This window comes from Ostreococcus lucimarinus, chromosome 4 (genome assembly GCF_000092065.1).
Source record: "Ostreococcus lucimarinus CCE9901 chromosome 4, complete sequence".
NCBI lineage: Eukaryota > Viridiplantae > Chlorophyta > Mamiellophyceae > Mamiellales > Bathycoccaceae > Ostreococcus > Ostreococcus sp. 'lucimarinus'.
In genome coordinates this window covers 334,331-362,168 of record NC_009358.1, presented here as the reverse complement: position 1 = coordinate 362,168, position 27,838 = coordinate 334,331, and the positions used below count along the sequence as shown (strand labels likewise).

Here is a 27,838-nt window from a genome sequence, read left to right as displayed (position 1 = left end):
CGCGCGATGCCGACGACGTCGGCGCGGTACCCGTTCGTCGGCCGCGACGACGAGGGGAAGACGCGCCATCGCGAGACGCGCGGCGCGACGACGCGCGCGAAGCGACGGGACGGCGCGACGACGCGAGGGAAGCGCGCGACGACGCGCGAGGGAAGCGCGAACGCGGGCGAACGAACGGTCGGGGCGCGCGTGCGCGTGGAGGACGTGCTGGAGAGCACGCGGGCGGCGGAAGAGGCGCTGAAGCGGGACGCGCGGGACGCGCGAGACGGGCGAGACGGGACGAGGGAACGGGCGGGATGGGAGGGCGCGAGGGACGGTGCGGGGGGGGCGGTGCGGATGTTGGCGCGAGAGCGGGGGGAGAACGCGCGGTTGAGCGAGGAGAACGCGCGATTGGGGGAGGAATTGCGCGCGAGGGGGACGGAGACGCCGGCGACGCGGGACGAGGAGGAGGAGGAGGAGGAGGCGCTGGATGAGACGGTGAAGGAGCTGTTCGATCTCGTGGAGAGCGAAAGGCGAGCGCGACGGGCGTTGGAGGAGAAATTGAGCGAGTACGAACGAGGGGCGGGGGAGGAGCGGGACGAGGACGCGACGCGACGCGCCGAAGAAGCCGAGGAGACGGTTCGCGAACAAGAGAAGAAGCTTTCGCAGGCGGCGGACATCATCGGTGAGCTTCGCACGACGTTGTTGCAAGTGATGGAAACGGAGAATCGCGGTGGCGCCCCGGAATCGGTGACGACGAATTCGCAGGTGGATGGCGAAGAGCGGAGAGACGGCGGGACGCCGTTGGAGCGAACGACGGCGGCGGTGAAGGTATGGGAAGGTAAAGTCGAGAAGCTCGTCCTGGAGACGGTGAAATCGGCGTTAGAGCGCGCGATGGATTCGCCCGCGCTGCAGACGAATAAGCGCGAGGGCGAGCAAGTCGTGTCGAGCGTCACGGATGCCATCAATCACGAACTGAGCGCCATCGTGGAAAACGCGATGTCGGGCATAGTCGACGAGATGCGATTTCAGTTCGGTCAAGAAGACGAGGACGAGGAGGAAATGGGATCCGTCGGTGGACGTAAACGATTCATCGTCTGGCTCGCCGATGAGAACATGCGTCGAGCGCAGCTTGAAGAACAACTCACCAACGTTCAAGACGAGCTCGCGCGTTCAGAGGCGTCGCGGCAAATCGCCACGCAGCGCTGGCTGCAAGCCATGAACCAAATAGACGGCAGCGCGTTTGACGACGAAAGCGATCTGGGCGAAATTCTCAGTCGAGTCGACGACATGTCCGACGACGGGACGTCCGTGTACAGCCTTGAACCGGGAGATTTAGGAAGTCCGCGGCGGCGAAGGCCGGCGGCGAATCGCCGCGCGATGTCCGTCGTCGGCGAAGCGCCCATGCGATCGGATGCGCGCCGACGCGCGACGAAATCGGAAACACACGAGCACGTCAATCTTCATGACGTCTCGATAGGACCGCACGGGCGTCTGGAGACGTTTAAAGAAGAGGAAGACGATCCAATCGTCGATCTCGCCATAGAAGCCACGCCCGGAGGCAGCGTCTACTTCGCCCTCCGAGCCGCCGCGCGAAACGTCCTCGTCCCGTGTGTGACGCGCGCTGCCGTCGTCATCTATCGCATCGCACAACACATCCACGCGTTGTGCGTCTACTGCGCCAGCAGTCCGAACTTCGAGCTCATCTGGCCCGTCGTCCTCCTCTTGGCGGCGTTTTACTGGAAAATCGGCGCCTTTGACGGCGCCGTCGTCGCCTCGCCCGCCGTCGCCGTCGTCGCCGAGCGCACCGCTCGCGCGCGCGTCGCCGCACCGCCCGCAGTGGCGCATCACCCGCCGAGCATACGCATCGTAGACTAGCGTGTACATCAAAAATGTAGCGTAGCGAACAGCCGTCCCGTCCCGCGCGCGGCGTCGCGCCACACCGCGACGCTCGAGCCATGCTCAGAGCGCTGTTCTTCCTCGCCCACGTCCCCGCGGCGCTCGCCCTGGACGCGACGACGCTGCGCGATATCGCCGCGTCGTCATCAAACGTCGATGCGCGCGAAATCCTGTCGCAATCGCGCGCGACGCACGATTACGTCGTCGACCTGCGACGAGAAATCCACAAAAATCCCGAACTCATGTGGACCGAACGCGCCACCGCGGACGTCATCGCGCGCGAGCTCGACGCGCACGGGATCGAATACGACCGAGTGACGTCCACGGGGATCGTCGCGCGCGTCGGACGAGGCGAACGAAGCGTGGGGTTGAGAGCGGATATGGACGCGCTGCCGCTGCGCGAGGACACCGGGTTGGCGTACGCGAGCGAGAACGATGGAAAAATGCACGCGTGTGGACACGATGGACACGTGGCGATGTTACTCGGCGCGGCGAAGGTGATAAAGGCGAGGTACGACGCGGATGAGACGTCCGTGCCGGGAGTGGTGCGGTTCATATTTCAACCGGCGGAGGAAGGCGGGGCGGGGGCGAAGGAAATGTTGCGGCCGAGCGACGGGACGACGGGAATGCTGGATTTGAAACCGCCGATTGAAAGCGTGTTTGGATTACATAATTGGCCGTATCCTGAAATGCCGAGTGGGACGATGGGCACGCGCGGTGGAACGATCATGGCTGGAGCGGGGAGCTTCGACGTCGTCGTCGTCGGACGCGGCGGACACGCGGCGGTGCCGCACAACAACGTGGACGTCATCGTCGCGGGTAGCGCGATCGTCACCGCGTTGCAGACGCTCGTGAGTCGATTGACGGATCCGTTAGATAGCGTGGTGATCAGCGTCACCGTGTTCAACTCGGGAACGGCGAGCAACATCATGCCAGACACGGCGAGTTTGCAAGGCACGTTGCGAGCGCTCAATCCGAAGACTTTTGCGAAATTTCAACAGAAAATTGCCGACATGGCTTCTGCCATCGCCAGCGCGCACGGTTGCACGGCAGCGACATCTTTTGAACCTGAGCACAATGGCGTGAAGCGAATTCCGTATCCACCGACGGTGAACGACCCGCGAGCCGCAGGGTTGGCGATGAACGTCGCCGCGCAACTGTTCGGAAGCGAGAGCACGCGCGACGTCGTGCCAGTCATGCCCGCGGAAGATTTCTCGTTTTTCGGGGAAACTTACCCATCTGCCATGATGTGGCTCGGAGCGTACAACGAAACCGCCGGTGCGACGCATCCTTTGCATAGCACGAAGTACATTCTGGATGAAAGCGTCTTGACGTCTGGCGTCGCTTTGCACGCGATGTACGCGCTCGAATTTCTTCATAGTGGGTTGTAACGAACACTCATTCAATTTCTTCATAGTGGGTTGTAATGAACACTCATTCTATTTTACATATCTAGGTTATCGAACTTCATCGCGGTCAAGTTCACCCCCATCGACGTCGTGTTCTCGAAGAATTCGTTGAAATTGAATCGCATCAACAACGCTCGCAATTCGGGCAGTTCTACGACGTAACCGCCGCGCAAGTTGTCGTAAAGTTCAACAGAGTTCTTTTCAAACTGCCGAGTCAGATACGCGATGCGCTCGTCCCAATCTGCAGGTAGCGGTTGTCCGTTGGCGTATCGCGCGCTCGTCTCGCACAGCTCTCGCGCGAGCCCGAAAATGTCTTCGAAAATTGTCATGATTGAACCGACGTCGAGAAATGAGTGCGCCATGATGGCGGCGAGATATTGCCGGTGTGCGAGCGCACACTTGTTAAAATCCGTCGTTTCAGCAATCTTATCGAGCATTTTCTTGAACTCCGTTTCGATGACATCGACTTGAATATACGTGCGCCAGTTTTCAATCAACTGATCCATCACGTGACGAAGTCGAAGCGTCCGCGTCAAACCGCTTCGACGTAAATGAATCCACGCATCTTGAAGATCAAAGTGCACGCGCCTGAGCCGGAAGAGGTACTTAAATATCGTCTTGTATCTATCCAGGGTGTCGTTTGTGAGAAAAATACCCATGGGCCAGTGAACCTCACACTCGAGGCTAACGCCGTCCCAAGCGTCATACTCGGGAATACGCACGCGAGGCACAAACGCGCTAGACGGCGTCGCGGTTGTCGAAGATTTTTCATCTTCAGACTGCTGCGTCAACGCAGACGTGTACGCTAATCTAAACCTTGATGCTAATGCTTCGTCGACGATCGTACTCACGGCGGCTTGCGCGAACGGCGTGGACAGCTCGCGCGTCGCGCTTCCCGGTTTGGGTGGCAACGAGAAGAGCTCGCGCGCCTCGTCCAAAAACGTGGTATAAAAGTCACCCTTTCCGAGAAAGTAGAACCCACACATCGCGTTCAAGTGCGATATCAAGCCAGAATCGTTCAACAACACCTCACCCAACGATGCCGCGATCTCCGAGCGCATAGCCTCCACCTCCGCTTCAAAGTCGCGAGGATCGAATGACTCCGCCGCGGCGAGACGCCGAATGCGCGACGTCGCGCGCATGGCGTACCCATCCGCATCGAAATGACCACGCATATTCCCACCTCTCGTCGGATGTGTCAGTATACGCACGCCACGTCCGATGAACGACACCGACTCTGCCGTGGACAGCTCCACCCCCGGCGGCAAACGTTCCAATGCCACGCGATGGCTCTCGTGCCAAATCACGCTCCCGTCATCCTTCGCGTCATCCTTCACCTCGTACCCCTCTTTCCGCGCGATCGTCCGCACGAAAAACTCATCGTACGGATCCACGATCGTCCCGTGCGCACACCACCCTAACAATTGCTGCATCATCACCTGCATCACCTTCCAATACAATCTCCCGCACGCCTCGCGCGCCGCGGGATGTCCCGCTCGAAGCCACGCGTCGCGCGTTTGTCGAATCACATCTCCCCCCCTCAGCGCATTCTCCCCTTCAAACACCGAGACAAAGCGTTCGCACATCATCGTCAACACCGCACCATCATCGCTCAGCGCGCTTTCGATCGCATTCACCGCTCCGCTCGTCGTTCCTCGTCGCAGCGTCTCTTGTTCCAGTTTTAAAATTTCCTCCTCGTACTCGCGCAATCTTTCTTGAATTCCGATCGCGAGCGCTCGTCGGTACAGCGACTGCGGCGTCGTCGCGAACGACGCTTTCGTGCTTTCGATCGTCGTCACGCGTTCGAGCGTTCGGTACGCGCCGCCGACGCGCACGAGGGCGTTCAGTCGTTCGACTTCGTGTCGTTTTATAAAGTGCAAGCCATCGGCGACTCTGAGTCGGTCGACGACGGCGTCGTTCGACGTCGGATCGAGCTCGAACACGTCGCCGGGGACGCCCATGAGGGCGAGTAAGAGGTCTGGAATCATGACCGGGGCGCGCGAGCGCGCGACGCCGAGGTTTGAGGGTGACCGGTGATGACGACGATGACGTTTTGAAAGTAAACAGTTGACCGGGACGCGAGGGGTCGGCGCGCACGGACGATGCGTGTAGATGGAATTACAGCGGTAGTTACTGATACAGCAATAGTGAAAACGTGGGAAGAAGGTTATCGCGGATTTCCAGGTTCCGGACGGCGGCACGGTTCGATGCCCCAGATATCCTTAGCGTACTCGCGAATCGTTCTGTCGCTGCTAAACTTGCCGGAACCGGCGGTGGATTTGATGCTCATCGTGGTCCACTTGGCCTGATCCTTGTATGTTTCATCGACGAGGTCTTGGGCGCGGATGTAATCCTCGAAGTCGTTTGCGAGCAAGTAGTAATCGGCACCACCGTGCACGGCGTCGCACACCGGATTGAGGAAGTCTGCCCAATCAAAGGCGCCGCCGCGAATCTGTTCGACTATGCCGTCGAATTCGGGCGGCGGCTTGAAGCGCGCGCGCTCCGAGCGCAAGATTGGGACATCTGCCGAGTTCGCACCGAAGATGAACATGTTACGTTTGCCGATCTCTTCTGCGATTTCGACGTTGGAACCGTCCATGGTGCCGATGATCAAGCAACCGTTCATGGCAAACTTCATGTTGGACGTTCCCGACGCCTCCGTGCCGGCGGTGGAGATGTGCTGGGACAGCTCCGCAGCGGGTACGATGACTTCGGCGCTACTGACGTTGTAGTCGGGGATGAAAACGAGCTTAAGCAAGTCACCCACGTCAGGGTCGTTGTTCACCTTCTCCCCCACCGCGCAGACGAGCTTGATGATGCGCTTGGCCATGTCGTAACCCGGCGCAGCCTTGCCGCCGATGACGACGACGCGCGGTACCATTTCTTTGCGCTCCTCCGGCGTCGCCGCCTTGATCTTATTGTACCGGTGAATCACAGAGAATACGTTGAGCAACTGACGCTTGTACTCATGGATGCGCTTGACTTGAATGTCAAACAAAGCGTTTGGGCTCACCACTGTCCCCGTCTTTTCCTCGATCAATTTCGTTAACTTCTTCTTATTCTCGAGCTTGATGGCGCGCCACTGCGCTTGGAACTCGGGGTCTTCAGCGTACTTGTCCAAATCATGGAGCATGTCCAATTCGCGAATCCAAGAGTCGCCGCCAAGTTTGCTGGAGATCAAATCACGGAGGGCCGGATTACTGAAGGCGAGCCAGCGGCGTTGGGTGACGCCGTTTGTCTTATTTTGAAACTTCTCCGGCGCCAACTCGTAAAAGTCTGGAAACATGCGCGTCTTGAGAAGTTCGCTGTGGACCTCGGCCACGCCATTCACGGTGTGACAGCCGACCATGGCGAGGTGCGCCATGCGCACGAGTTTTCCTTCCGTAGTTTCTTCGATGATGCTCGTACGACCAAAGAGCGCAAAGTCTTCGCCGCGCTTCTGGCTGAGATCGCTGATGAATTTCCAGTTGATTTCGTAAATGATTTGCATGTGGCGCGGGAGCACCTTTTCGAGCAAATCGACCGGCCATTTCTCGAGCGCATCCACGAGCACGGTGTGGTTGGTGAAACTGAAGACCTTCGAAGTGATTTCCCAAGCCTTCGTGTCCGAAAGCCCATGCTCATCGATGAGCAGGCGCAACAACTCCGGGATGGCGAGAGAAGGATGCGTATCGTTCAGCTGCACCGCGACTTGGTTCGGGAACTCGTCAAACGAGTCGTGATTCACCAAGTAGCGGCGAATAATGTCCTGGATGGTGGCAGACACCATGAAGTATTGCTGTTTCAAGCGAAGCTCTTTGCCTTGGTACGTACGATCGTCCGGGTAGAGCACGGATGAAATCGTTTCAGCGCGCTGCTTTGCCAAAATCGCTTGCACGTAATCCCCGGTGTTAAACGACTCCAAGTCAAACTCCCGCGATGGTTTCGCGCTCCACAATCGGAGGTTGATCGTCGTTGGCGTGTTCCAGCCCGGAATCGGGTTGTCGTACGCTACGGCGCTGATATCTTCGCCACCCACCCACTTGTTGACTTCGTGGCCGTCGATGATTTGTTTCTCTACGCCGCCGTAAAACTTGATGGGATAGCTGATGTATGGACGCTCGATTTCCCAAGGATTACCAAAGTTCAGCCAGTAATCGGGGTGCTCGTGCTGGAAGCCATCGTTCACGGTTTGACGGAACATACCATACTGGTATCGAATGCCGTACCCCCACGCCGGAAGATCCTGAGTCGCCATCGAGTCCAAAAAGCAAGAAGCCAAGCGACCTAAACCACCGTTCCCGAGCGCGGCGTCGCGTTCCTTATCTACGAGCGTTTCTAACTCGTATCCAAGCTGACGCAACGCTTCGGTGTACTGCGGCTTGATGTCCAAGTTGTACAGCGAGTTCAACAACGAGCGACCCATCAAAAACTCCATCGACATGTAGTACACGCGCTTCGGGCTCTTTTCTCGAAAGTATTGCTGCGTGTCGTTCCAGCTTTCGATGAGACGATCGCGAACCGAAAATGCGGCCGCGTTGTACGCCTCAAAGTCATCAAACTGGTACCTATTTCTCGCCATCGTGTACTCGACGTGATTCACGATTGACTCCTGCACGCTCATCACGTCGTTTCGCAGATACCTGTCCATGAGCGAATACAACAAGTCGTGCTGTCTTCGCTCATCCGTACCTTGCGGCGCCGAGCTCCGACGTTCATCCCCATCGTGTCGCGCCACATCGCTCCCGCTCTGGAAGTGTGTCTTCAAAATCATCGCCAAGCACGTCCGAATGTTCTCCACGTCCTCCGCGTCCGTCACCTTCGCCCCGCTCGTATCCGTCACGTGAAAGCAATCGCTCACCCGATCGTCGTTCGCCGCGTCCACGATCGCCTTATCGATATTCAACCCCAAGTCCGCCAGCGCCGTGGTGATCACTCGCAGCGTCCCGGGCTTATTCGGCGCGTCTCGAATGTGGATCACCGTGTAATCCGCCTCCGTCGTCGTATCGATCTCGATCGACACCGCCGATCGCGCATCCTTCTCCGCGTTTCCCGTCGACGACACCGCGCGCCGACGCACCATCGCGCGTTTCATCGTCGCGCGCGCGCGCGTCGTCCTCCCGCCCGCGCATCGCGCCGTCGCGTCGCGTCGCAGCGTCGCCGACGCGCCAGAGATCATCATAATGCTCGACGCGAATGCGCCCGTTCGTCGCGCGGTTCCGTCGCGTTCGCGCGCGGTTCGCGTTCGATCGCGCGTATCGTCGCGCGCGCGATCGCTTCGTGCGTTCGCGGGCGTGCGCGGGCGTGCGCGCGCGTCGTCGTGTGCGCGCGCGCGCGATCGAGCGCGACCCCGCGGTAACGGTTCAACATTTCAACGTAACACACGGACCTTCGAAGATCCATTCTTGAGTGAGGACTCATCGCGACCCCCTCAACGACGACGGACGACGGACGACGCGCGGCAGCGCGCGACGCGCGCGGGACGATGACGCGCGACGACGCGCGCGATGCGTTTCAAGCGCTCATGCGACGCGCCAAGTCGACGACGACGACGACGACGCGCGGTGGCGTTCGAAAGCCGTCGGCATCGGCGCGAAAACCGTCGACGCTCGTGCCGTGCCCGATGTGCTCGCGGCACGTGTCGAGCGCGGTGATCGAGGCGCACGCGAGCGCGTGCGACGGAAAGCGTCCGCGCCTGCGCGACGAGGCGGGGAAGATGCCGTCGAGCGAGAAGCGGAGGGACGTGCGAGAGGATTACAGAGGACGGCGCGCGCACACGGGACGAACGACGACGGGGTTCGTGGCGAAAGATGACTTGGAGGGCGGATGGATCGCGCGCGCGGGCGAATGCGGCGCGAGGAGCGACGGCGCGAGGTCGGATGCGTTCGCGGCGCTCGCGCGCGGGGCGAAATTGCAGGCAAAGGTGAAACTCCCCGGGCACTATATCTTGGAAAATTTCATCACGGAGGACGAGGAGCGACGGATAGTGGACTGGCTGGACGACGACATCGCCGCGGGTCCGTGGAGAGATTCGAGTTTTAATGGTGCGCATCAGGGGAAGAAGTACGGCGTCGAGCCGAATCTATTGAAACGCTGCGTCGAGCCCGCGCGAGTGCCGATGCCGAAGATTTTACGAGACCTCGTCGTCGCAAAATTCGCCGCGGCGCACGAGACGTTGAAGCATTTCACTCCGAACGAGTGCAACGCGATCAACTATCGCAAGGACTTGGGTTCGGTGCTGACTCCGCACTGTGACGATCGTCAGCTCTCGAGTGACATCCTCGTTAACCTGTCGCTTTGCAGCGATTGTACGATGACGTATTCTCACGAAAAGTTTGCGAGCAAGCGCGTCGACGTGCGGTTGCCGCGACGAAGCTTACAGATTCAGAGCGGTAGCACGCGATATGATTACATGCACTCCATCGCAAACGAGAATTTACACGGAAACAGACGCGTGAGCGTGACTTTCCGCGAATCCGGCGTGTTGCAGAAATCGCCGCAGACGCCCAAGTGGCGACCAAATCAGTAGAACCTCGACGAGGAGGAGCGGGACGTAGCACAGTAGCATAAGTAGCACGAAATTATAGAGCGCGCGGCGAGCGCCGCGCCTTAGACCGATTGATTGAAGCCAAATGATTGTTAACTTTGCGCGTCGCTTCGCGCTGTCGAACCAGACGCAAACCGCGGTGTCAGACGCGCGCGCGATGGCGTCGTCGACGCCGTCGCTCGCGAGCGCGCTTCGCGTCGTCTTCGACGCCGATTCGAAGTCGCTCAAGCGCGCGTCGTCGTCTCTCGACGACGAGACGACGAGCGATGTCGCGCGCGCATTGAATCTTCTGCGCGCGCACGCTCGAGACGACGTCGACGCCGTCGTGGACGCATCGCTCGAGCGCGCGAGCGCGTCGCGAGGCGCGCGAACGGTTTTGGTCGTGCTCGCGCGCGAGCGGTCGAGCGCGCGCGCGCTGGGGGAGGCGGTGATGAAGAAGTTGGACGCGTCGCGGGACAAGCGCGCGGCGTTGGCGGCGTGCGCGGGGACGAGCGCGATCGCGCGCGGCGATGGCGTGCGCGCGGAAGACGTGTTTGACGTTAAAGGGGTTTTAGTTTCGCTCGCGGCGATCGCGAGGGAGGGCGCGGCGGGGTCACCGACGCGGTTGAGCGCGGCCGCGGCGGACGCGTTCGCGGCGGTGAGTACGCGAGCGGCGGCGGCGAACGATTCGGACGCAAGTGCGAGCGGCGGTGAGCGCACGTTGATGGATTCGTTCGAGGTGTGCGACGAAATAATCGGTGTCGTGTCCTCGTGGGCGCGAGTCGACGAACGCGGGTCGTCGGGATTGTTTAGGGAGTGTTGCGACAGGGCGCGTGCGCGGTTGGCGTCGCTCGCGGCGAGCGCGCGCGACGTAGAGGGCGGCGACGATGCGGCGGCGCGCGCGTTGCGCGTGAAATCGCGCTTGTTTAATCGAGCGTGGAGTGATTGGGTGCCTGCGCTCTCGGTGAGGTCTAAAAATTCGGATGGGGATATGGTGACGGCGTTGGAATCGGCGTTCGGCGCGGCGAGCGAGATGGTGAATTCAGACGACGCGGGCGCGGGCGACGGCGTCGCGCACGCACTCATCACGGTGGGTTTGCACCTCGGGAGAATAGGCATCGATCACGAAAATCGTCAGGTTTTATCTTCGATGGTGAGCGAAGAGACGGCTGCGACATTGGATTCGATGTTGCAAACGTACGCCGGATCTGCGCTGCTCCCGGCGCTTCGCTGCTCGAACGAAACCGCGCAAAGCGTGGCGGCTGTATTGATACGCATTGTACTCGCGCCCGAGCACTTAGGATGGACGGAACAAAGCGAATCTCTTCTCGGTGGAGTGCTCCCACTCGTCGAAGAAGGTGACGACGTGATTTCCGCCGGCTTTGCGAGACTCATCGCGGATTTAGTCGCGAGAGATCCGCGCGACGAATCCTTGACGCGAATATTGCAGATTTGCGGTGGGAGCTCGAGAAGTGCGAAGGTGAGCGCGTTGCGCGTGCTCATGGAAATCATGCGACAGAAAGGGTCGAATTTGAGCTCAGAGACGCTCGCGACGGTGACACGCGCGATACTTCCAAGGTTGGGCGACAGAGATTTGGAATCGCGCAAGGCGGCGGCCGAGGTGTTTGCGCACGCGACGCCGTCGAACGTGTTCCCAGTGCTCGTTGATCTTTTGCTGTCAAAAGATTCGGAAGAGCGTTCAGCAGCTGGTGATGCCGTCGTGGCGACGCTGCAACAGCAACCGTCTCCCGCGGCGGCGCTTGATACGTACTTTGCCACTCTGCTCGCGCCGGCGATGTCCAGCGACGTCGCGACGTTCGGGGAGAAAATCTCTCGCGCAGTCAAGCTACTATCACGTTTCGCTGAAACCGTGCGCGCGAATGAGTGGAAAAGTGTCGTTCAGACGTTGACATCGTCTATTTTTCGATCACCCTCTTCGTCCGCGTTGCATCAGGCTGTCGCGGCGCTGACGCCCTGGATCGGAAAGCCGCCGGCGAGCGATTACGTTGTCGAGGCGTGCGCGCGACAATTATCAACGCAGAGCATCGATAAAGGCGTAAACGAGCGTGAAGTTTTCGACCGTTTAGCACCACTTTTACTCTTGCGCGTGCTTCCAGTCGCGGTGTGGGATGAATCCAGCGAGAACAAAGACGCGATTCGAAAGTGCATGCGACGGCGAATGTTGAACATCCGCGGTGAGTTTGAAGACGTGCGCCGCGTGTGCTCGGAGATGTTCGGACGATTACCGCAAAATATTTTGGACGAAGAATTGTTTGAGGACTTGCGACGCCTGAGAGAGACAGCACGAAGCGTGAGCGATGATCTCGCCCGCGTTCGCTCGTGCATGTTCTCGTGCAACTCCGCCCTCGCTCTTCGTGGAGAATCGGCACTGTCGGAACGCTCGCGGCGCGAAGTCAGGAGTCTATCGATGGACATTTTGACGTGGGTCGATAACGCACAGGACGACGTCGAGCTCAGCAAGGCACACATGGGCGCCATGGAAACGCTGGCATCTCTCATCGTCGCCGAGATCGAGGCACGCAAGGAAAGTCCTCATCAATCGGCGAAGAAGAAGACGTCGAGCGCGCTTCTCGATACGAAACCGCCTCTGCTCGCGCTGAACGAAAGCAAAGCATCTTCAGGTCGGGCGCTCATCGTGGAGTTGGATGGTGATGAAGACGTCACGCGCGAGCGCGTTGATTGCGCGCGAGAGACGCTTCGCGGCGTGTTGCATTTGGCGTGCCACACAAAGGAAGGCGTTCCAAAGTGGGTCGACGACGCGCTGACGAAGGATTTGTCGTTGCGGCTCGCGATGATGAATGTCATTATCGCTGCGGCGCGGCGTCCGTCGATCGAGAAGGCTTCGCTCATGGACGAATGTTTTCCTCCACTCATCGCCTGCGTCGAGCACCGCGGCGAGCCAGAAGTGCGCGCGGCGGCGCTCCAAGCGCTGATGATGATTTTCCACGGCGCCGAGCGCGACGTGGACGAAACACACGCAGTAACGCTCGTGCGAACGGTTACAAACATCCTTCGGGACCACGCCGCGGGTGATGGCCCACGAATGGGCGCCACCAAAGTCGCCACCGCCTTGCTGGCGGCTGACGAGGACGTTTTGAAAGCCATCGAGCCGCACCTCGAGGCTTTGCGTCAAGGTCTCGAAACCGCCGCGCGCATCGCCGTCGATCCCGAAGTCGCCGCGCTCGCGACGAAGCTCGCGACGTGCATGACGACTCCGAGCTGAGCTTTCGCGGCGCATTAGACGCCTTAGATTTTAGTGAATTGTAGCCAAAAATTAGGAGCGCGCGAACGATTGTCAGTTTCGAAAGTGTATTGCATGGAAATCGTTTCGTCGTGTGTTGGGGGTCTTGCATCGCGCCGCGCGGCGCATCATCGTGAAATCATCATTGAATCACGCGATCGATCACGTGTACGACGCCGTTGTCCGCCATGATGTCCACCTGGACGACGGCCGCGCCACCGACGTACAGCGTTCCGTCGACCATGCGCGCGTCGACGTCGCCGTTCAACGTCGTCAGCGTAATCGGTCCAGCGCTCACGGCGTTCACCGCGTCCGCGGCGAGAAGTTTGCTCGCGACGACGTGCTTCTTCAACACATCACCCAAACCAGGCGAAGCCAAGAGTTGTTCGGCGGTCAATCCGTTTTCGGCCAAAAACGTCGCGATGGCCTCGTTGCTCGGCGCGAAGACGGTCCAAGGCCCCGGCGTCTCGAGCGTATCCAGAACTTCGGGCACCGCCACCACCGCGGTGACGAGCGTCGCGAATCTCGGATCTTCGATCGCGACGTCAACGACGGTGCGCTCGCCGTCCATCGTCGGCGCCGGGGCCGGGGCCGCGGCGTCGTCGGCCGGCGCCGGCGCCGGCGCCGCGGCGGCGTCCGCCATCGCGTCCCACGTCACGTCTTTAGCAAAACAGGTTGGCACCATCGCCGAGAGCGCCAGCGCGCACACGAGCGCCCCGGTGATCGTTTTCGTCGTCATCGTCATCGTTTTCGTTGTCGTCGTCGTCGGTGCGTCGTCGCGTCGGCGTCGTAAAGTGACGTCACGCGCGTCCGAGGCGTCGAGACGACGCGAGAAAACGACAGCCACGAAACGCCGGTTGAGGTCGCCGCGGAAAAAAAAACGTAGTCGGCGTCCTGCAGACGACGAGTGCATTTATCCTTGATGACGAGACGAGAAATTTCGTCGTCGACGATTTCGTTTCTCGATCTTCGACGCGATTACGGGCGCGCCTCGCGCCGACGCCGTCGCCGTTGTTGACTTTCTCTGCCCAGCCCGCCCGGGCGAAGCCCGTAACGACACCGACGCCACCGCGCCCGCGCGCGCCGGATCGATTTTCTGCGCACGCAGTCGCGTAGACCGTTTGATGTTCATCTCCACTGACGGGCCTCCTATTTTTTCCCGCGTCCGACGACGACGACGACGCGGATGCCGATCGAACGCGACCGCCGCGAACCGCCGCGACGGCACACGCGCGCGCGATGCCCCCCGCGCGGGTCGCGCGCGGCGTCGACCGCGCGGTCGTGCAGCGCGCGCTCTGCGCGTTCGTGCGCGCGCGCGCGAGCGGCGCGCGCGACGACGACGCGGCGCGCGCGTCGTCGCTGCTTTTCGACGCGGCGCCACCACCGCCGACGACGTGGGGCGAGAGCGCGACGCGACTCGCGCGCGTCGTGCGGTTGAGCTGGAGCGAAGCGCTGGCGCGGTTGAACATATGGCGGTTGGATCACGTGCTGGCGCTGCGGATGCTGTCGCAGCGAGACATGGGGGGGGCGATCGCGAGAGAGGTGGCGAGACGCGGGACGCGCGCGCGTTTGAACAGGACGGCGAGGACGGCGGACGATTCGAACGCGAAAGAGGCGTGGGAGAAGAGTTTGAGGGAGATAAAGATGGCGCTGACGTATTCGAAATCGTTGCGCAGGGCGCCGGATTTGAAGACGGTGGCGGCGCAGGGAGGGGTGGGTCAGGAGGCGATTTTGTTGAGCGATTTGGCGCCGCGAATGATGCGGCCGGCGTACGTGTTGTTTCGGGACGAGGATGAAAAGCGGTTGGTTTTTGTCATTCGAGGCACGCACAGCGCGAAGGATATGATAACAAATTTAACTGGCTCGGTGTGCGCGCATCACACGATGGTGTCGACGTCGGATGACGAGGAGGCGACGTTGCGCGTCGGGTACGCTCACAGCGGATTCCTCACCACGGCGAGATTTCTCGAGCGAAAGATTAAAGACGACTTGCTGTCTTCGCTCGCGGCGCACCCCGGGTACGAGCTGAAGATCGTCGGGCACTCCTTGGGTGGTGGTGTCGCGGTGTTGCTCACCGAAATGTTACGACAAGACCCGAGGTTCAAGCGAGTGGGCTTGCACTGTTTCACCTTCGCGTGCCCGTCGACGCTGAGTCGCGAGCTCGCCGAGTCGTGTCGATCTTTCGTAACGACGTGCGTGAACAACGCCGATTTAGTCCCGATGGTTAGTTTTAGCAAAGTGAGCGAGTTACAGCGCGAAGTCGTGAGTACGGCGCTCGAGCAAAGATTGTTGGATAAATGGAGAGAGAGTACCGCGGCGATGGAATGCGCTCGAGGACCGACGCCGTCGCGTTTCGCCGCCGCCGCCGCGGCTCTGGGAAAACAAAACTACGGCCCACAAAAGTACCCACAGTGGTTGCGCGCGCTGAAAGGATTGAAGACAAGGCACGATAAGTTAGTCGAGTCGAGTTCGCTGTACAGACAAAGCCTGCTGATCGGCAAACGCGTGAGTAACACGAGTTCAAAATTAGCCAGTCTCTCGGGGGCGTTCATCGCCGGCATCGTCCCCCCGCGACCGAGGAAGAAGAAAACGCTCGAGCGAGCAGAGCCGACGGGCGAGAGCAAGACTGAGTTCAGCAAGACGAATCAGCAAGTAGGCGACACCATCTCTGCCACCGTGCTCGCGACCGATATTTGTCACGACGCCCATCTCGCGCACGCGCACGCCGCCGCCGCCTCGCCCAAGTCGCAGGAGGAGCGCGATTTCCAGGAGTACATCGAGAGCGCTCGAATCGCGCTCGACGAAGACTTCCAGAAACCGCTCACCGCTGACGATATGAAAAAGATTTATCGCGCTGAGGCCAACGCGGCGCAAGAGGTGCTGGCAATGCAAGAAGACATCTCCGTCATGAAAGCAGCCGAATTGTTGGGAGACGAGGAGGCGCTCATGACGGCGGATTACTACGGCGCAGACTTACCGCCGCCGCGCATGGACGACACCGCGTCGTGCGACGACTCCGAGCGCGAGCCCGTCGTCAAACGCGTCAAATCCGCGTCAAGCGACGCCCGCGCCGACCAAGACATCGCCAAGCGAGGCACCGTCTTACTCTACCCCGCCGGCCGAATCCTTCACTTTGTCTACAAATCCGGCCTCGACGAAGCCGTCGACGAAGCCCGCCGCGAGTCCCGCCACGCCCTCTTCTTCGACGTCGATTTAGACGTCTACCGCAAGATCATCCTATCTCGCACCATGATCGCCGACCACTTTCTCTCCCAGTACGAGGACGTGCTCGACTCCTTCGTTCGCGAGTGCGCCCGCGCGTAGCTTCCCCAACTGTATTTCACGCACTCACCTCTCGCACGCGTCGACTCGCCATTGCCGGTCATGGGCTTTCTAAACTTTGTCAAATCTCTCGCCGCGGCGTCGCCGAACGCGAACGCGCGGGCGGGAGTCATCGGCGACGCGCGCGCGCGCAAGTCAACGCGAAGACGCTCGGCGACGCGTTCCCACCGTCGGCAAAGTTTTTTGGATTGGAAAACTTTGGCAACACGTGCTACTGTAACTCGGTGCTCCAGGCGCTGTACGCGTGCGATGAGTTTCGAGAACGATTGATCGAACATCACGCGGCGGCGAACGATGGGACGTCGACGAGCGGACGAGGAAAGGAGACGCCCGACAGCATGCTGGCGGCGCTCGGGGATCTGTTTCGAGAGATTTCGGGACAAACGAAACGCACGGGATACGTCAGCCCGAGGGCGTTCATCGAACGGTTGAGGAAGGATAACGTGTTGTTTCGAGGACACATGCATCAGGATGCGCACGAGTTTTTAAACTTCTTGCTGAATGAGTGTTGCGAAAATTTACAGACGAAGTTGAAGCGAGACGGCGCGTGGGAACCGGGGAAGAAGACGTGGATACACGATGTGTTCGAGGGGAAACTGGCGAATCAGACGCGGTGTTTATGGTGTGAGAACACGACGAATAGAGAGGAGTGCTTTTTGGACCTGTCGGTTGATGTCGAGCAGAACACTTCCATCACGGCGTGCTTGAATAATTTCAGCGCCAAGGAGTTGTTGGACAAAAACGACAAGTTTCAGTGCGATCGATGCGGTGGGTTACACGAGGCGCAGAAGCGAATGCTGATTCATGAAGCGCCGAAAGTATTGTCGTTACACTTGAAGCGGTTCAAGTACATCGAGGCGCTCGGCAGGCACGCGAAACTGAATCATCGCGTGGTGTTCCCTTCCGAATTGAAAATTCCCAACTTGATAGACGAAGCGGAGAATCCCGATGCGAGTTATAAGCTTTTCGCCGTCGTCGTTCACATCGGCTCCGGGCCTAATCACGGACACTACGTGTGTTTCGCCAAGAATAATCATCGCTGGTTCTTGTACGATGACGATTGCGTTGAAGTCGTGGATGAAGAGCAGCTTCAACAAGTCTTTGGCTCGACGACGGATGGCGGCTCCGCGGGGAGCGAGCACGGATACATTTTGTTCTACGCCCGATCTGAAGGTGGCAGGGCCGCGGAGAAGGAAGAGAAGGAGAGTGCTCCCGTGTCTTTACACTTTTAGTGATTGATTTTATTAATAATACGGTAGTGAGTACAGAAGAAGGTGCGACGACGAGGGCATCAAAAAAAAAGAATATTCAATATTCGCTCGACGCGCTACTGCGCAAGCAAGAAATCGAGCATGAGCGCGGCGCTCAGGGCGTGCCAAATGCTGTGTAACACGACGTAGGCCCAGTATTTTTCGGCGCGCTGGCATATCATGGCGGTGACAAGAAATACGGTCGGCAAACGACCGGCGCTGAGAATCTTCTCAGCGCCGAAGCAAGTCGCGCAAAATACGCCGTAGATGATTGCGCATCCTATGTCCATCGCGCACAGCCATCTCACCAACTCACCGGGATAATTATATAAAGACATGGTCGTCACCGAAGGTTTCGTCGGCGACGGCGAACATGCCGCACTCGCAGAGAGATCTCGCGCAGAGTCCGAGCGTAAACGGTCGAAACCGACGCGCTCGTCTGAAAGCTGCCTCAGCGACGTCACCTTGAGCGGCGAAGCCTTGACCTTCTTTGACGTCGTACCAGTTCCAGGTAGCGTAAATCCACGAAATTTGAAGCAATCGCACGCTGAGCGCGACGCCCTCGAAATCTCTCGATCCAGACCGAGCTGGTAGAAATGGTACGCCGTCGAAGCGGACGCGATGCCAAAAACAAGCAAAACGTGAAACGCGTGCGAACGACACAAATCACGCGCGCACTGAGAATCATCAAACATTCCTGATAACGCACGTTCCACGCACCGCCGTCAGTCTCACGTTTCGCGCAACATTTCCAACGGCGCGTCGTCTTCGCTTCGCTTCGCTTCGCTCGCGCCTCACCCGTCGAACGCAGCAACTTCCACGCCAGGACCCAATAAAACGCGTTCGTAAGCGCCAATCCCACGCGCGCGAAGAGAGGAATCTCGACGCATAGACCGTGGTTGATCTTCACGAAACCGTCCACCGCGTCCGTCGCGCAGTTCGCGCGCTTTCGCGCATCTACTGAGACGAAATATTCAGTCAGCGCAAATTCACGATGCGCCGGCATGCCGTCGTCCACGCGCGACTCGACCCGCGACGCGCCGGCGGGAAGATCGATAATCGCGTTTGGAATCGGCGCGCGGTCGCGGCCACGCGATCGTGGCGCGCGCGCGGGTGTGTCGGATGTGTTCGACCGAACGTTCGGTCGTCCAATGAGACGTTTCGTGTCTTCTATGGGTAAACAGTATTCGGCGTCGACGTGCAGTCGTCCGCTCCGCACACGGCGACGCGCGCGACATCCGCGGCGACCGCGCGCGCACCGCACGCGGAAATCGCGGTCACGGTCGCGGTCGACGCGCCGCGGCGGCCCGCGAGCGCGCGAATCGACGGGAATTCGTCGCGATCTTTCGGAATCGGCGGAATCTTCGATTGCGTTCGTCGGAAGCGCGCGACGTCGACGCGCGATATGCACGGCGCGAACGCGGTCGAGAGCGATGCGGATATGAGCGCACAGGACGCGATCGCGGCGCTCGTGGCGCGCGTGGCGGCGGGGAGCGGGAATGAAAGAGGCGGCTCGCGAGGCAACGGCGACGGCGAGACGACGTCGGCGAACGGCGAGGAAGACGATGGTGGAGACGGAGAGCCGGCGTGGATGGCGGATATAGACGCACGCATAGCGACGGTGGAGGATATGGAGGTAGAGACGGTGAATGGGACGTATGGGATGAACGACGAGAGCGACGCGGAGGGAGCGAGAGTTGACGCGCCGGGGCAGTTTGATGATTTGTTTGACGAACGCGCGGAGACGATTGTGGATTTGGATGAATCTAGTATGAAGACGACGTCGATAATGGCGTTTTTGGAGACGTTCGCACTCGGGCCGGAAAGTTTGAATGGTGGACGCGTGACGCCAACGATGGGCGAAGTGCTCGAGCGAGTCAAGGCACGCAAGCCAGAATCTTTACCAGAGTGGACGATGACGGCGGCGGCGGCGGCGAGCGCGTATCAGTTTGCCGTCAGTAAAAAGCGCGCCGCTGATCGAGCCGTGGCATACGCCAAGGAGATGAGAAAGAAACACTCGAAGGTGCAAGCAAAAGCTGACGCACTGGCGAGTCAGTTGCATGTGTTGCAATACGGCAAGACACCGGACGGAAAGCCCGTGAAACCGGGTCAGCTTAAAAACCCTCCGCATCAAACTCGACCACGTGGGAAGATGCCACCGCCGCCTCCCGAGCATATTTCTAGGCTGTGGAGGACGTCTCTCGAGGATTACGATGTGTGTCACGTCTGCGGCCATCAAGCGCCAGATTGGTGGCATGCGAAGGATGAGATTGTCTTCTGCGACGGATGCGAAATTCAGGTTCACATGTCTTGCTACGGAATCAAGAACCTTCCTGAGGGTGATTGGTACTGCACTGGTTGCAAAGAGGGCGTCACCAAAGGCCCGCTCGTGAGCTGTGGAACTCCTAGGGGTATCTGTGCATTGTGCCCACATCCGGGTGGCGCACTCGTGCGTGTGGTCCCAGCGTCGAAATTCGAAACACCATGGCTTTCGCCGGGTCACCATGCGCATCTTGCGTGCGCTTTGCACTTACCCGAAGTAGTCATGCGTCATCAAAAGACTGGGGAATCTCCCATTGTCGACATGTTGCTCGTTCAGTCGAAACGCATGAAATTGAAGTGTTCGGTTTGTGAAGAAATAGGCGCGTGCACGCAGTGCGCGATGCACAAGTGTTATACCGCGTTTCATCCACTATGTGCGCGTGCCGATAAACAAATTATGTTGAGGCAAGCGGCATCAGGACAGCCCATGGTGTTTTGCAAGGCGCACAGCGCGCCCGAATTCGAGCAACAGCGTTTCCTCACGTGTGGATACCGCGAAGATGGCACGAGCGATATGTTACGTAATAAGAATGTGTTTTGGGATGTGAAGGCGCAATCGCACGAGGAAGACGCTGCATTTGTGGATCCGAATAGAAGCACTGCGAGCGCCCAAAAGTCGCATCCGAGCGCGCAGGAAGAGAAGCAAAAAGATGTGACGCTGGAAGTTTTCCCGCGGGCGACGAGCGCTGAGGCAAAGCGAATTGCGACGATCACATGCGTGCGCCATTACTTGGATTCGACGCACAAGGGAGGAGCCCCGAGCAAGCTCTTACGGGATATGCAAGACGCCTGTAAACATCTCGAAGCGGAAGAGGCGAGTCGCTTGAATTCGCTCAGTGACGAACTCGGGGAAGCAGAGATTAAAACGGCGTTGGATCATTTGACCAGATTGGCGCCGAAGATTCCGCAAGGCAAAGCTCTTTACGCGGATCTCGCGCCTTGGAAATATTTGAAGTCACATCAAATCGACGCGATTCATTGGATGCGAAACCTGCATTCGCTGGGCGTGAACGGGCTGCTTGCTTTTGAAACGGGCCTGGGCAAGCGGCTCACGTCGCTCGCTTTTATTCAATGGGTTCGAGACGGCTTACGCGAACCGGGTCAGCACTTGATTCTTTGCCCGAAGGAAACAGCACACTTATGGATCGCTGATCTTCATCGTTGGTGTACTTCCCTGCGTAGTGTCACGTTGATGTCTGAAGAGGATGAAAAGAGTGCGAACAATGTTCAAATGATAAAAGCACTGTCGTATGATTACCTCGTCGTTTCGTACGAGCGCATGAGTCAATGCGAAGCGTTGAAAACTACGATGTTCAAGAGCGTGATTTGTGACGACTGGCGAAATGAGGCGAGTGTCGGCGCGCTTTCCTCCGCTGTCCAAGAGAAAGTTCTTCAAGCAGGATCCACGTTCTTGTTGGGCAAAGCCGATGACTTTGACGGCCCTCACGCCGTCGCCTTGGGACGCGTCATTTTCCCAGGACTGGGCCAAAGTACGAAGTCTCTACCGGTAAAGTGGAGAGATCTGATCGTACATAGCACGAGTGAGCGCGTGGTTGAACCACCCGTCGTTCCCGCGCCACTGGCCAAGTTTTTACAGTTTGAGATTGATGCGAAGACGAATCCCGTCGACGCTCTCATGCATATCCTTCAGACGATGCGCAAGCAGGCGCAGAAAGTGCTAGTCATCGCGGAGGATGAAAATGCGTTGAATAGCGCGGCGGAAGGGATGAGTATGGCCAAGTTAGAATACGCTCGCTTGGACGAAACCGATCAGCCTTTGGGCGTTGCGCTGTACTCTGCGGCGAGATTCAACACCATGGCGCCAGAGAACAACATCTCCTTTCTGTTGTGCAGCTTCCACAATCTTGGACGTCAGCAAGGTTTGCTTTCGGGCGTTACTTCTATTTTGCAACTCGATGGCGAATTCTCGAGTAAGATCGACGCCTCTGGTGCGCCGAATTTGATGAACATGTGGCGCATTGCGAACAGAGTTTGGGGATTGGATCCGGTGAAGCGCACGACGTACTTCATGAAAGTCGTCGGCACCAACGGGCAAGATATAGCGTGGAAGCGTGGTGCTGCGTTGAATAAGTTATCTGCAAACCCGCCGGAATCGCTCGTGTCTTCGCTCGAGAAAATTCCAGCGAACGGGAACGTGCCTCCGGAATTCGCCTCAAAAGATGCCGAACTCTGGGACGCCGCCGCTGAACGAAAGCAAAAGAGGGCAGAAGTCGAAGACCCCACGTGGTGGACTTTGCACGAACACAACTGCGTGTACTGTGGTGGAGTGCCTGGACAGTGCAAAAACATTCCGCCCGCCTTTCTTCCACCGGAAAAGGCTGGTTTGAAGATTCGCTGCATTTCGTGTCCGCGCATCACTTCGATGGGGTGCGCGTACATTCGCACCGTTCCGCAAAAGGGTTGGAAGTGTCCACAACATAGTTGCTTGGTGTGCCTCAAAGAAGCGTCACCGAATCACATCACATTCCGATGCATCTCTTGTTCGCGGGCTTTCTGCGATTCGTGTTCTTCCGGGGCCTCATTCGACGCCATCGCCGACCATCCAGTGTGGGCGCCGTCTGGCTTTCAGCTCCCGAAATTCTACGAGTACGTGCGATGTGCGATTTGCGTCGATTCCATCCTCGCGGAAACGAAACGTGCGAGACGAGGGAAATAAATAACGAGTGTTTACACGCATAGCTCCATAGATTAAAATCCTTTAGTAGTCATCTAAGAATCCGATCATCGAAAACTCTTCGGCGAAATTGCGGGAGACGACCGTTCCGAGATTCTTTTCGGCGTCGCCAATCGTTCGAACACGTTTTCGCATCGTCGAGCCAATGGACTTCGCGATGGCGATGATGCATGCCTGATTGTATCGATCTTTCCCTCGTACTTGGCGTACGCGTACGGTGACTCGTACGTCCTACGTTCGCCCACGCGGGTGGCTAGTTTCTTCTTCAACTGCGCGTTCTCCTTCTCCGCGCGTTCACATCGCCCTTGGCTCATCGCCAACTCTCGCTGCAATCGCTGTACCTCATCCCTATACGCATCTGCAATCACCTGTGCTTGTCGACTCAACTCTCCACGCAAGCGCACGATCTCTCGTTCCCTCCGAGCCGCCGTCTCCGTCTCCGTCGTCGTCGCCGCGTCGCCCGCCGAATCCTCCGCGCGTCTCCCCTCCCGCACCTCTGCCTCCAGCGCGTCCACGCGCTCGCTCTTCTCTCGCAACCCCACTCTCAGGCGTTCATTTGCCGTCTCCAGCGCCTTGACGCGTGTCTCCAGCGCGTCTCGCTCCAACGTCGACGACGCGCCGCGTTCCGCGTCGGCTAATCGTTCCCCCAGCGCCTTTGCGCGCGTTTCCGCGCGTCCCGCTGCGATGGCGAGCGCCGCACACGATTCCTCCAGCTCACACACTTTCACGCTCGACTCGCGCGCGCGCGTTCGCGCGTCCGCGAGCGCGCGCTCGAGCGCAGACGTCGACGCGGCGTCGTCGGCGGTTCGCGCGCTCGATGCGCGACGACGACGTTCGTCGGTGTCGCTGACGACGGCGAGGGCGGTGGGAGACAGCGCGAGCATGCTAGAAGAAGTGTAATCCGATGCGCGCGTGCGCGGATTTCGGGCGCCGAACGCGCGCGGGTGGTTGAGTTCGGGCGCGATGCGTCGCCGAGTGACGAAGTGTCGTTTTGTTTCTCGGCGTCGGGGCGACTGCGAGCGGAATTTCCGCTGCGGAAATTAAAGAATGTTTCATGCAATGCGTGCGTCGTCTAGTTGACCGACAGTCTACGTGTTCCAGGAATCTTCGTCGGCGTCGTCGGAACGGGTCGTGGGTCCGGTGCCGCAGTCACCCACGGCGACGGCGCCCTCCGCCTCTTGAACGCACATCCAACCAAAGCCCGTGGGGTCGCGTTCGAATTCCTCGCGGTCCTCAAACGCGTCTATGAGCTTGTCCAGAGTGCCCCATTCCGAGCCGTGTTCGTATTCTATGAATCGACGCAATAGGCCAATGACGTCGATGCTGAGCGCGCGTTTCACCTTTGCCTTGGACCATTCGATGTCGCCGTTTGCGTCGAAGACACGCGGGAACACGCGTTGAATGAAGGGCCGCAACGGCGATTCGGTAACGGTCGCGCGACTTTGTTTGTGATCGTAGTTGACACCACGCATGACGGCGCAGTAAAAGTCCCAGTAGCGCTTTTGATCGAATCCAAGTTCAAGGAGCGTTTCGCGGTCGTTTAAAAAGCGCGGCGAAGGCGCGATTTCAGAACTTGGGGATAGGAGAACGTCATCATGTTCGACGCTCTCCTTCACGGCTGGACTCCATTTCTGCAACACAGCGTTGGTTTCATAACTCAAGGGAATGTATCCATTTGGTGTGGATCTCGCACGTTTCAAAGTTTCCACCCACGCCGAAACGTTGGACTTTTGCGCCACTGCTGCGGCTCCGACGACGATGAGATGTCGCTTTGCACGCGTGAGCGCAACATTCAGACGCTCCGCATTCGTGAAGGTACTCAACGGTGCACCACACAATGTGATGATGATGACATCTTTCTCTTGGCCTTGAAACGCATCCACCGTACTCACTTGCACGTCGGATGGGAGAAAGGATTCAAAATCCTCGTCATCGTTGACGTTGGTCATCTCGCGAGCGACGTCGTGAGGGGCGTGCGCAAGCTTGTTTGACACGCACGACGCCTGCGCTGCATAAAACGCAATCACGCCGATCCTACCAGCCGGAACGTCGTTATCGAGCAAACATCGCACGACACCACTCACGCGCGTCGCTTCTTCAACGTTGAGTTTCGATTGCCCCTCCTTTGTGTCAAATCCACTCGTGTCCCACCAGACGATGGGCGACAAAACACCGCCCGTCGTCAGTCGAATCAAACTCGTCCGATCGCTCGCACCGATGCCGTCGATTAAGACACCGTCATAGAAACACTTGTTTGGGACGGCACTAAGTGCCGGATGCAATCGATACTGCGTGCGCAACGTCACTTTGGAATGCCCAGCGTCGCTCAGGCGAGAAAAGAGCGTTCGTTTGAGCGGGTTGCGGGTCACGTTTGCTTTCGATCGATTGCTTTCCGGAACATCGGCGACGACTGGCGACAACTGCAAAGGGTCGCCAACAGCGACGAGCGTTTTGCACCGTGACTGTACCACCGGAAGCAAACTGCTCGGTTCTGTCATCTGAGAGCACTCATCAAGAACGACCACCGAGAACTCCATGTTCTTGAGATCTTCGTGAGATGACGAGTAACACGTGACGCCAACGACGCTACACTTTTTCAGCAACGCTTTCCGCATCCCAACTTTACCTGACGACAGAGTCTCGATTTCTTTCTGCAAAATGGCTCTTTTTCGCACCGAAGTCGTTTCCTTGAGCATGGCTTCGAGCTCTTTCGCTTGCGACGGTCCTTTGCCAGTCTTGACGTGAAGAGAATACGGAAGAATCACAGGATCAATCTTTCGAACACTTCCTACACGAATGAAATCAGTGAAACCGGCTTCGAGAAGAGACTGAAGCACCCGATCGACAGCGACGTTGGTGTGCGCAGCGATCATTATTCTCCCATTCGAAGACTTCAAAAGCTCGGCGGCTTTGGTGACAAACGCCGCAATCGTGTGCGTCTTACCGCTTCCAAAAGGCCCGTGAATGAGACGCACGGGTAGATGCGAAGCTGAAGTCGCGCTTGCGAGCGCTCCTGACACCGCGCGAGCCTGGTCGTCGTTGAGTTTAAAGCTTCTTTGTAACGGTGCGACACCAATGTCTGCGTCCTTCAAATACAGCTCTGCTTCCTCTTCAAGTTCCTTCGGCGGTGGTTTGCCTAGTATGCTATCGATGAGCGGTGACGGGCGCCCAGCGCTAAGACTCAAAATATTTTCGAGCTCATCCGTTTCCGAAAAAGCGTTCAGTGACGTGTGCATGGCGTAAACGTGTATCGTGGCATTGTCGCGCAACCGAGGAGGTCGTGGTCCCAACAATTGCACCTCCATCCTACCCTCGTTGTCCATACCATGCCACTTACACTCGACCACGCCCAACCAAGGCGCGCGATGACGATCACCGATCTCCTGTAATGGCTTCACTTCGAACCACGGCTCGGTGCTCACGATCCAGAAATCTCCCTTCGCGTACGGCTTCGGGCCCTTGATGGATTTGAAATCTTTCACCATCAATCGCACGCACGTCTTCTCCGTGTTGTCTACTTTGTCTGTCCATTTTCGCGAGCTAATCTCGCACTGCGTGAAATAGCGCAGTTTGTATCTATGCCAAAGAATTTTCGCGAGCAAATCTGGCTTCTGTGCCGACTGCGCGCCATCGGTGCGCAGCTTGTGCATAGTCGACGATACGTCGCGCAGGCGAAGCATCAGATTTTCACATATGGCCGACACGAAATACGCCTGATATTCACGAACCGTCGCAAAAGTCTGTGCCCTGGGGAACTCCGAGCCTGCGTAATTATACGAGGGAAACGTCACGCACACATCCGTCGACATTTGCGCCGGCGCAGCCGCCGCGCCCAGCGCCGAGACTCTCCGCGCCGGCGCACTTGTCGTCGCCTCCGGCGCACTCTGTGGCGCCGGTCTCGTCGCAAACGGCACATGAACCACTGGTTTTGCCTTCACGTTCAACGCAATCGGTTTTTTCGCCTCACCACCGTTTCGATCGACCATATCGATCGCCGCGTCCACGTCGCCGTCGAACATTTGCAAAAGCTTTGCCAAATCCGATTTCGGTTCGTTCTCCCCCCCATCGCGCGCATCATCGTCCACGTCATCATTCACCACCATCGGCGCGCGCGTTTTCGCTCGCTTCAACATCGGCGGCACGAACTTCTTCTGAAACGCCGGATTCACGTGTCGATGTCGCTTCGCTCGCTCCGCGCCCGCCTTCTTCGTCGCCTCCTTCGTCGCCTCCACCGACTCCGCCCCTCCGCCCCCCCCGCGGTCGACGAGATCGTCCAGGTACACCCCCACCCCCCCCAGCGCGATCTCGACGCCGCTCTCCAGCGTTTCCCACGTCTTCGGCGGCAATTTCTCCCGCGCGACGACTTCAAACGAAATCGTCCCGTCGTCATTCTCTTTCTCGTCATAAAGCGTCGCGCTGCGCGACGCGGCGTCGACATCGAGTCGACCGTCGCGCTTCCGAGGTTTCTTTTTGTGTCGCTCCCTCGTCCACGTCACGCGCCATCGCGCGGACATCGCGCGGCGACGCGATTTGACGCGACAGACGGACAGACAGCTGGTCGACGTTTCGACTTCAAAGTTTGGTTCGGAGCGAGCGGATGGTCTGAAACGCGCGCGCCGCGCGTCGGCCGCGAAAGCGCGTCGCGCGCGCGCGAAGGAAATTTTTATCGTCGGCGCGCGCGAGCGTCTCGGTCGACGCGCGCGACGGTGGCGCCGCGACCGCGCGCGCGGCGCGCGGTCGTTGTTGAGCCGAACGCGACGACTATTGTGTGACGCGGCGCGCGCGGTTCGCCGGACACACCATGACGCCATGCCGACGACGTACGCGGAGACGTTTTGGTTCGATCTCGTGGTCGTGTTTCTGATCTGCGTCGTCATGCCGCTCGGGGTTTTACTGCTTCAGAGTCGAAGGTCTCAAAAGCGCGTCGTCGCGTTGACGCTCTTGCTCCTCGCCGCGGCGTGGATCGGTCTGTTCGAGCACGCCCGCATGCGACGACCCGAGATCACGCGCGCGGGGGTGCGAAACGCCCTGCGCACCGTGCGCGACGTCGACGGCCGCGACGGTCGTTTCTCGCGCGCGGCGTTGGAGAGCGCCCTCGCCGAGGGTCGAGCGCTCGCGCCGGCGAACGCCTCGGCGTCGTCCGCGTTCGCGTCCGACGCGTCGTCGACGCCGCGC

At 59.0% G+C, this 27,838-nt stretch overlaps 12 protein-coding genes across 12 annotated transcripts; 7 read left to right on the top strand and 5 right to left on the bottom strand.

Annotated features, from left to right (window-relative positions):
- Positions 1-336: 336 nt before the first annotated feature.
- OSTLU_31132 (predicted protein) lies at positions 337-1,857 on the top strand (the record flags this gene model as incomplete). Its single annotated transcript, XM_001417449.1, has 1 exon — positions 337-1,857. One exon carries the CDS (start codon positions 337-339, stop codon positions 1,855-1,857), a length of 1,521 nt encoding a protein of 506 aa, XP_001417486.1.
- Positions 1,858-1,921: 64 nt separating this feature from the next.
- OSTLU_31131 (predicted protein) lies at positions 1,922-3,328 on the top strand. Its single transcript, XM_001417448.1, has one exon. The coding sequence runs from the start codon at positions 1,938-1,940 to the stop codon at positions 3,267-3,269; it is 1,332 nt and encodes a 443-aa protein (XP_001417485.1). The 5' UTR covers positions 1,922-1,937; the 3' UTR covers positions 3,270-3,328.
- Positions 3,329-3,374: 46 nt separating this feature from the next.
- Positions 3,375-5,275, bottom strand: OSTLU_14999 (predicted protein; the record flags this gene model as incomplete). Its single annotated transcript, XM_001417186.1, has 1 exon — positions 3,375-5,275. A coding segment is annotated over one exon (1,901 nt), but the record flags the coding sequence as incomplete, so codon positions are not given.
- A 179-nt stretch (positions 5,276-5,454) lies between these two features.
- Positions 5,455-7,917, bottom strand: OSTLU_14998 (predicted protein; the record flags this gene model as incomplete). Its single annotated transcript, XM_001417185.1, has 1 exon — positions 5,455-7,917. One exon carries the CDS (start codon positions 7,915-7,917, stop codon positions 5,455-5,457), a length of 2,463 nt encoding a protein of 820 aa, XP_001417222.1.
- Positions 7,918-8,751: 834 nt separating this feature from the next.
- On the top strand, positions 8,752-9,795 carry OSTLU_86981 (predicted protein; the record flags this gene model as incomplete). Its single annotated transcript, XM_001417447.1, has 1 exon — positions 8,752-9,795. One exon carries the CDS (start codon positions 8,752-8,754, stop codon positions 9,793-9,795), a length of 1,044 nt encoding a protein of 347 aa, XP_001417484.1.
- Positions 9,796-10,243: 448 nt separating this feature from the next.
- On the top strand, positions 10,244-13,105 carry OSTLU_31127 (predicted protein; the record flags this gene model as incomplete). Its single annotated transcript, XM_001417446.1, has 1 exon — positions 10,244-13,105. One exon carries the CDS (start codon positions 10,244-10,246, stop codon positions 13,034-13,036), a length of 2,793 nt encoding a protein of 930 aa, XP_001417483.1. The 3' UTR covers positions 13,037-13,105.
- A 91-nt stretch (positions 13,106-13,196) lies between these two features.
- OSTLU_37290 (predicted protein) lies at positions 13,197-13,625 on the bottom strand (the record flags this gene model as incomplete). Its single annotated transcript, XM_001417184.1, has 1 exon — positions 13,197-13,625. The coding sequence occupies one exon, from the start codon at positions 13,623-13,625 to the stop codon at positions 13,197-13,199; it is 429 nt and encodes a 142-aa protein (XP_001417221.1).
- A 668-nt stretch (positions 13,626-14,293) lies between these two features.
- OSTLU_24393 (predicted protein) lies at positions 14,294-16,389 on the top strand (the record flags this gene model as incomplete). Its single annotated transcript, XM_001417445.1, has 1 exon — positions 14,294-16,389. One exon carries the CDS (start codon positions 14,294-14,296, stop codon positions 16,376-16,378), a length of 2,085 nt encoding a protein of 694 aa, XP_001417482.1.
- A 150-nt stretch (positions 16,390-16,539) lies between these two features.
- OSTLU_3954 (predicted protein) lies at positions 16,540-17,571 on the top strand (the record flags this gene model as incomplete). The annotated part of the gene is made up of 1 exon (XM_001417444.1): positions 16,540-17,571. A coding segment is annotated over one exon (1,032 nt), but the record flags the coding sequence as incomplete, so codon positions are not given.
- A 152-nt stretch (positions 17,572-17,723) lies between these two features.
- Positions 17,724-18,652, bottom strand: OSTLU_31123 (predicted protein; the record flags this gene model as incomplete). The annotated part of the gene is made up of 2 exons (XM_001417183.1): positions 17,724-18,343; positions 18,445-18,652. 2 exons carry the CDS (start codon positions 18,650-18,652, stop codon positions 17,724-17,726), a joined length of 828 nt encoding a protein of 275 aa, XP_001417220.1.
- Positions 18,653-18,866: 214 nt separating this feature from the next.
- Positions 18,867-22,712, top strand: OSTLU_31122 (predicted protein). Its single transcript, XM_001417443.1, has one exon. It carries the CDS (start codon positions 19,052-19,054, stop codon positions 22,643-22,645), a length of 3,594 nt encoding a protein of 1,197 aa, XP_001417480.1. The 5' UTR covers positions 18,867-19,051; the 3' UTR covers positions 22,646-22,712.
- OSTLU_49458 (predicted protein) lies at positions 22,700-25,899 on the bottom strand (the record flags this gene model as incomplete). Its single annotated transcript, XM_001417182.1, has 1 exon — positions 22,700-25,899. One exon carries the CDS (start codon positions 25,897-25,899, stop codon positions 23,752-23,754), a length of 2,148 nt encoding a protein of 715 aa, XP_001417219.1. The 3' UTR covers positions 22,700-23,751.
- Positions 25,900-27,838: the final 1,939 nt, after the last annotated feature.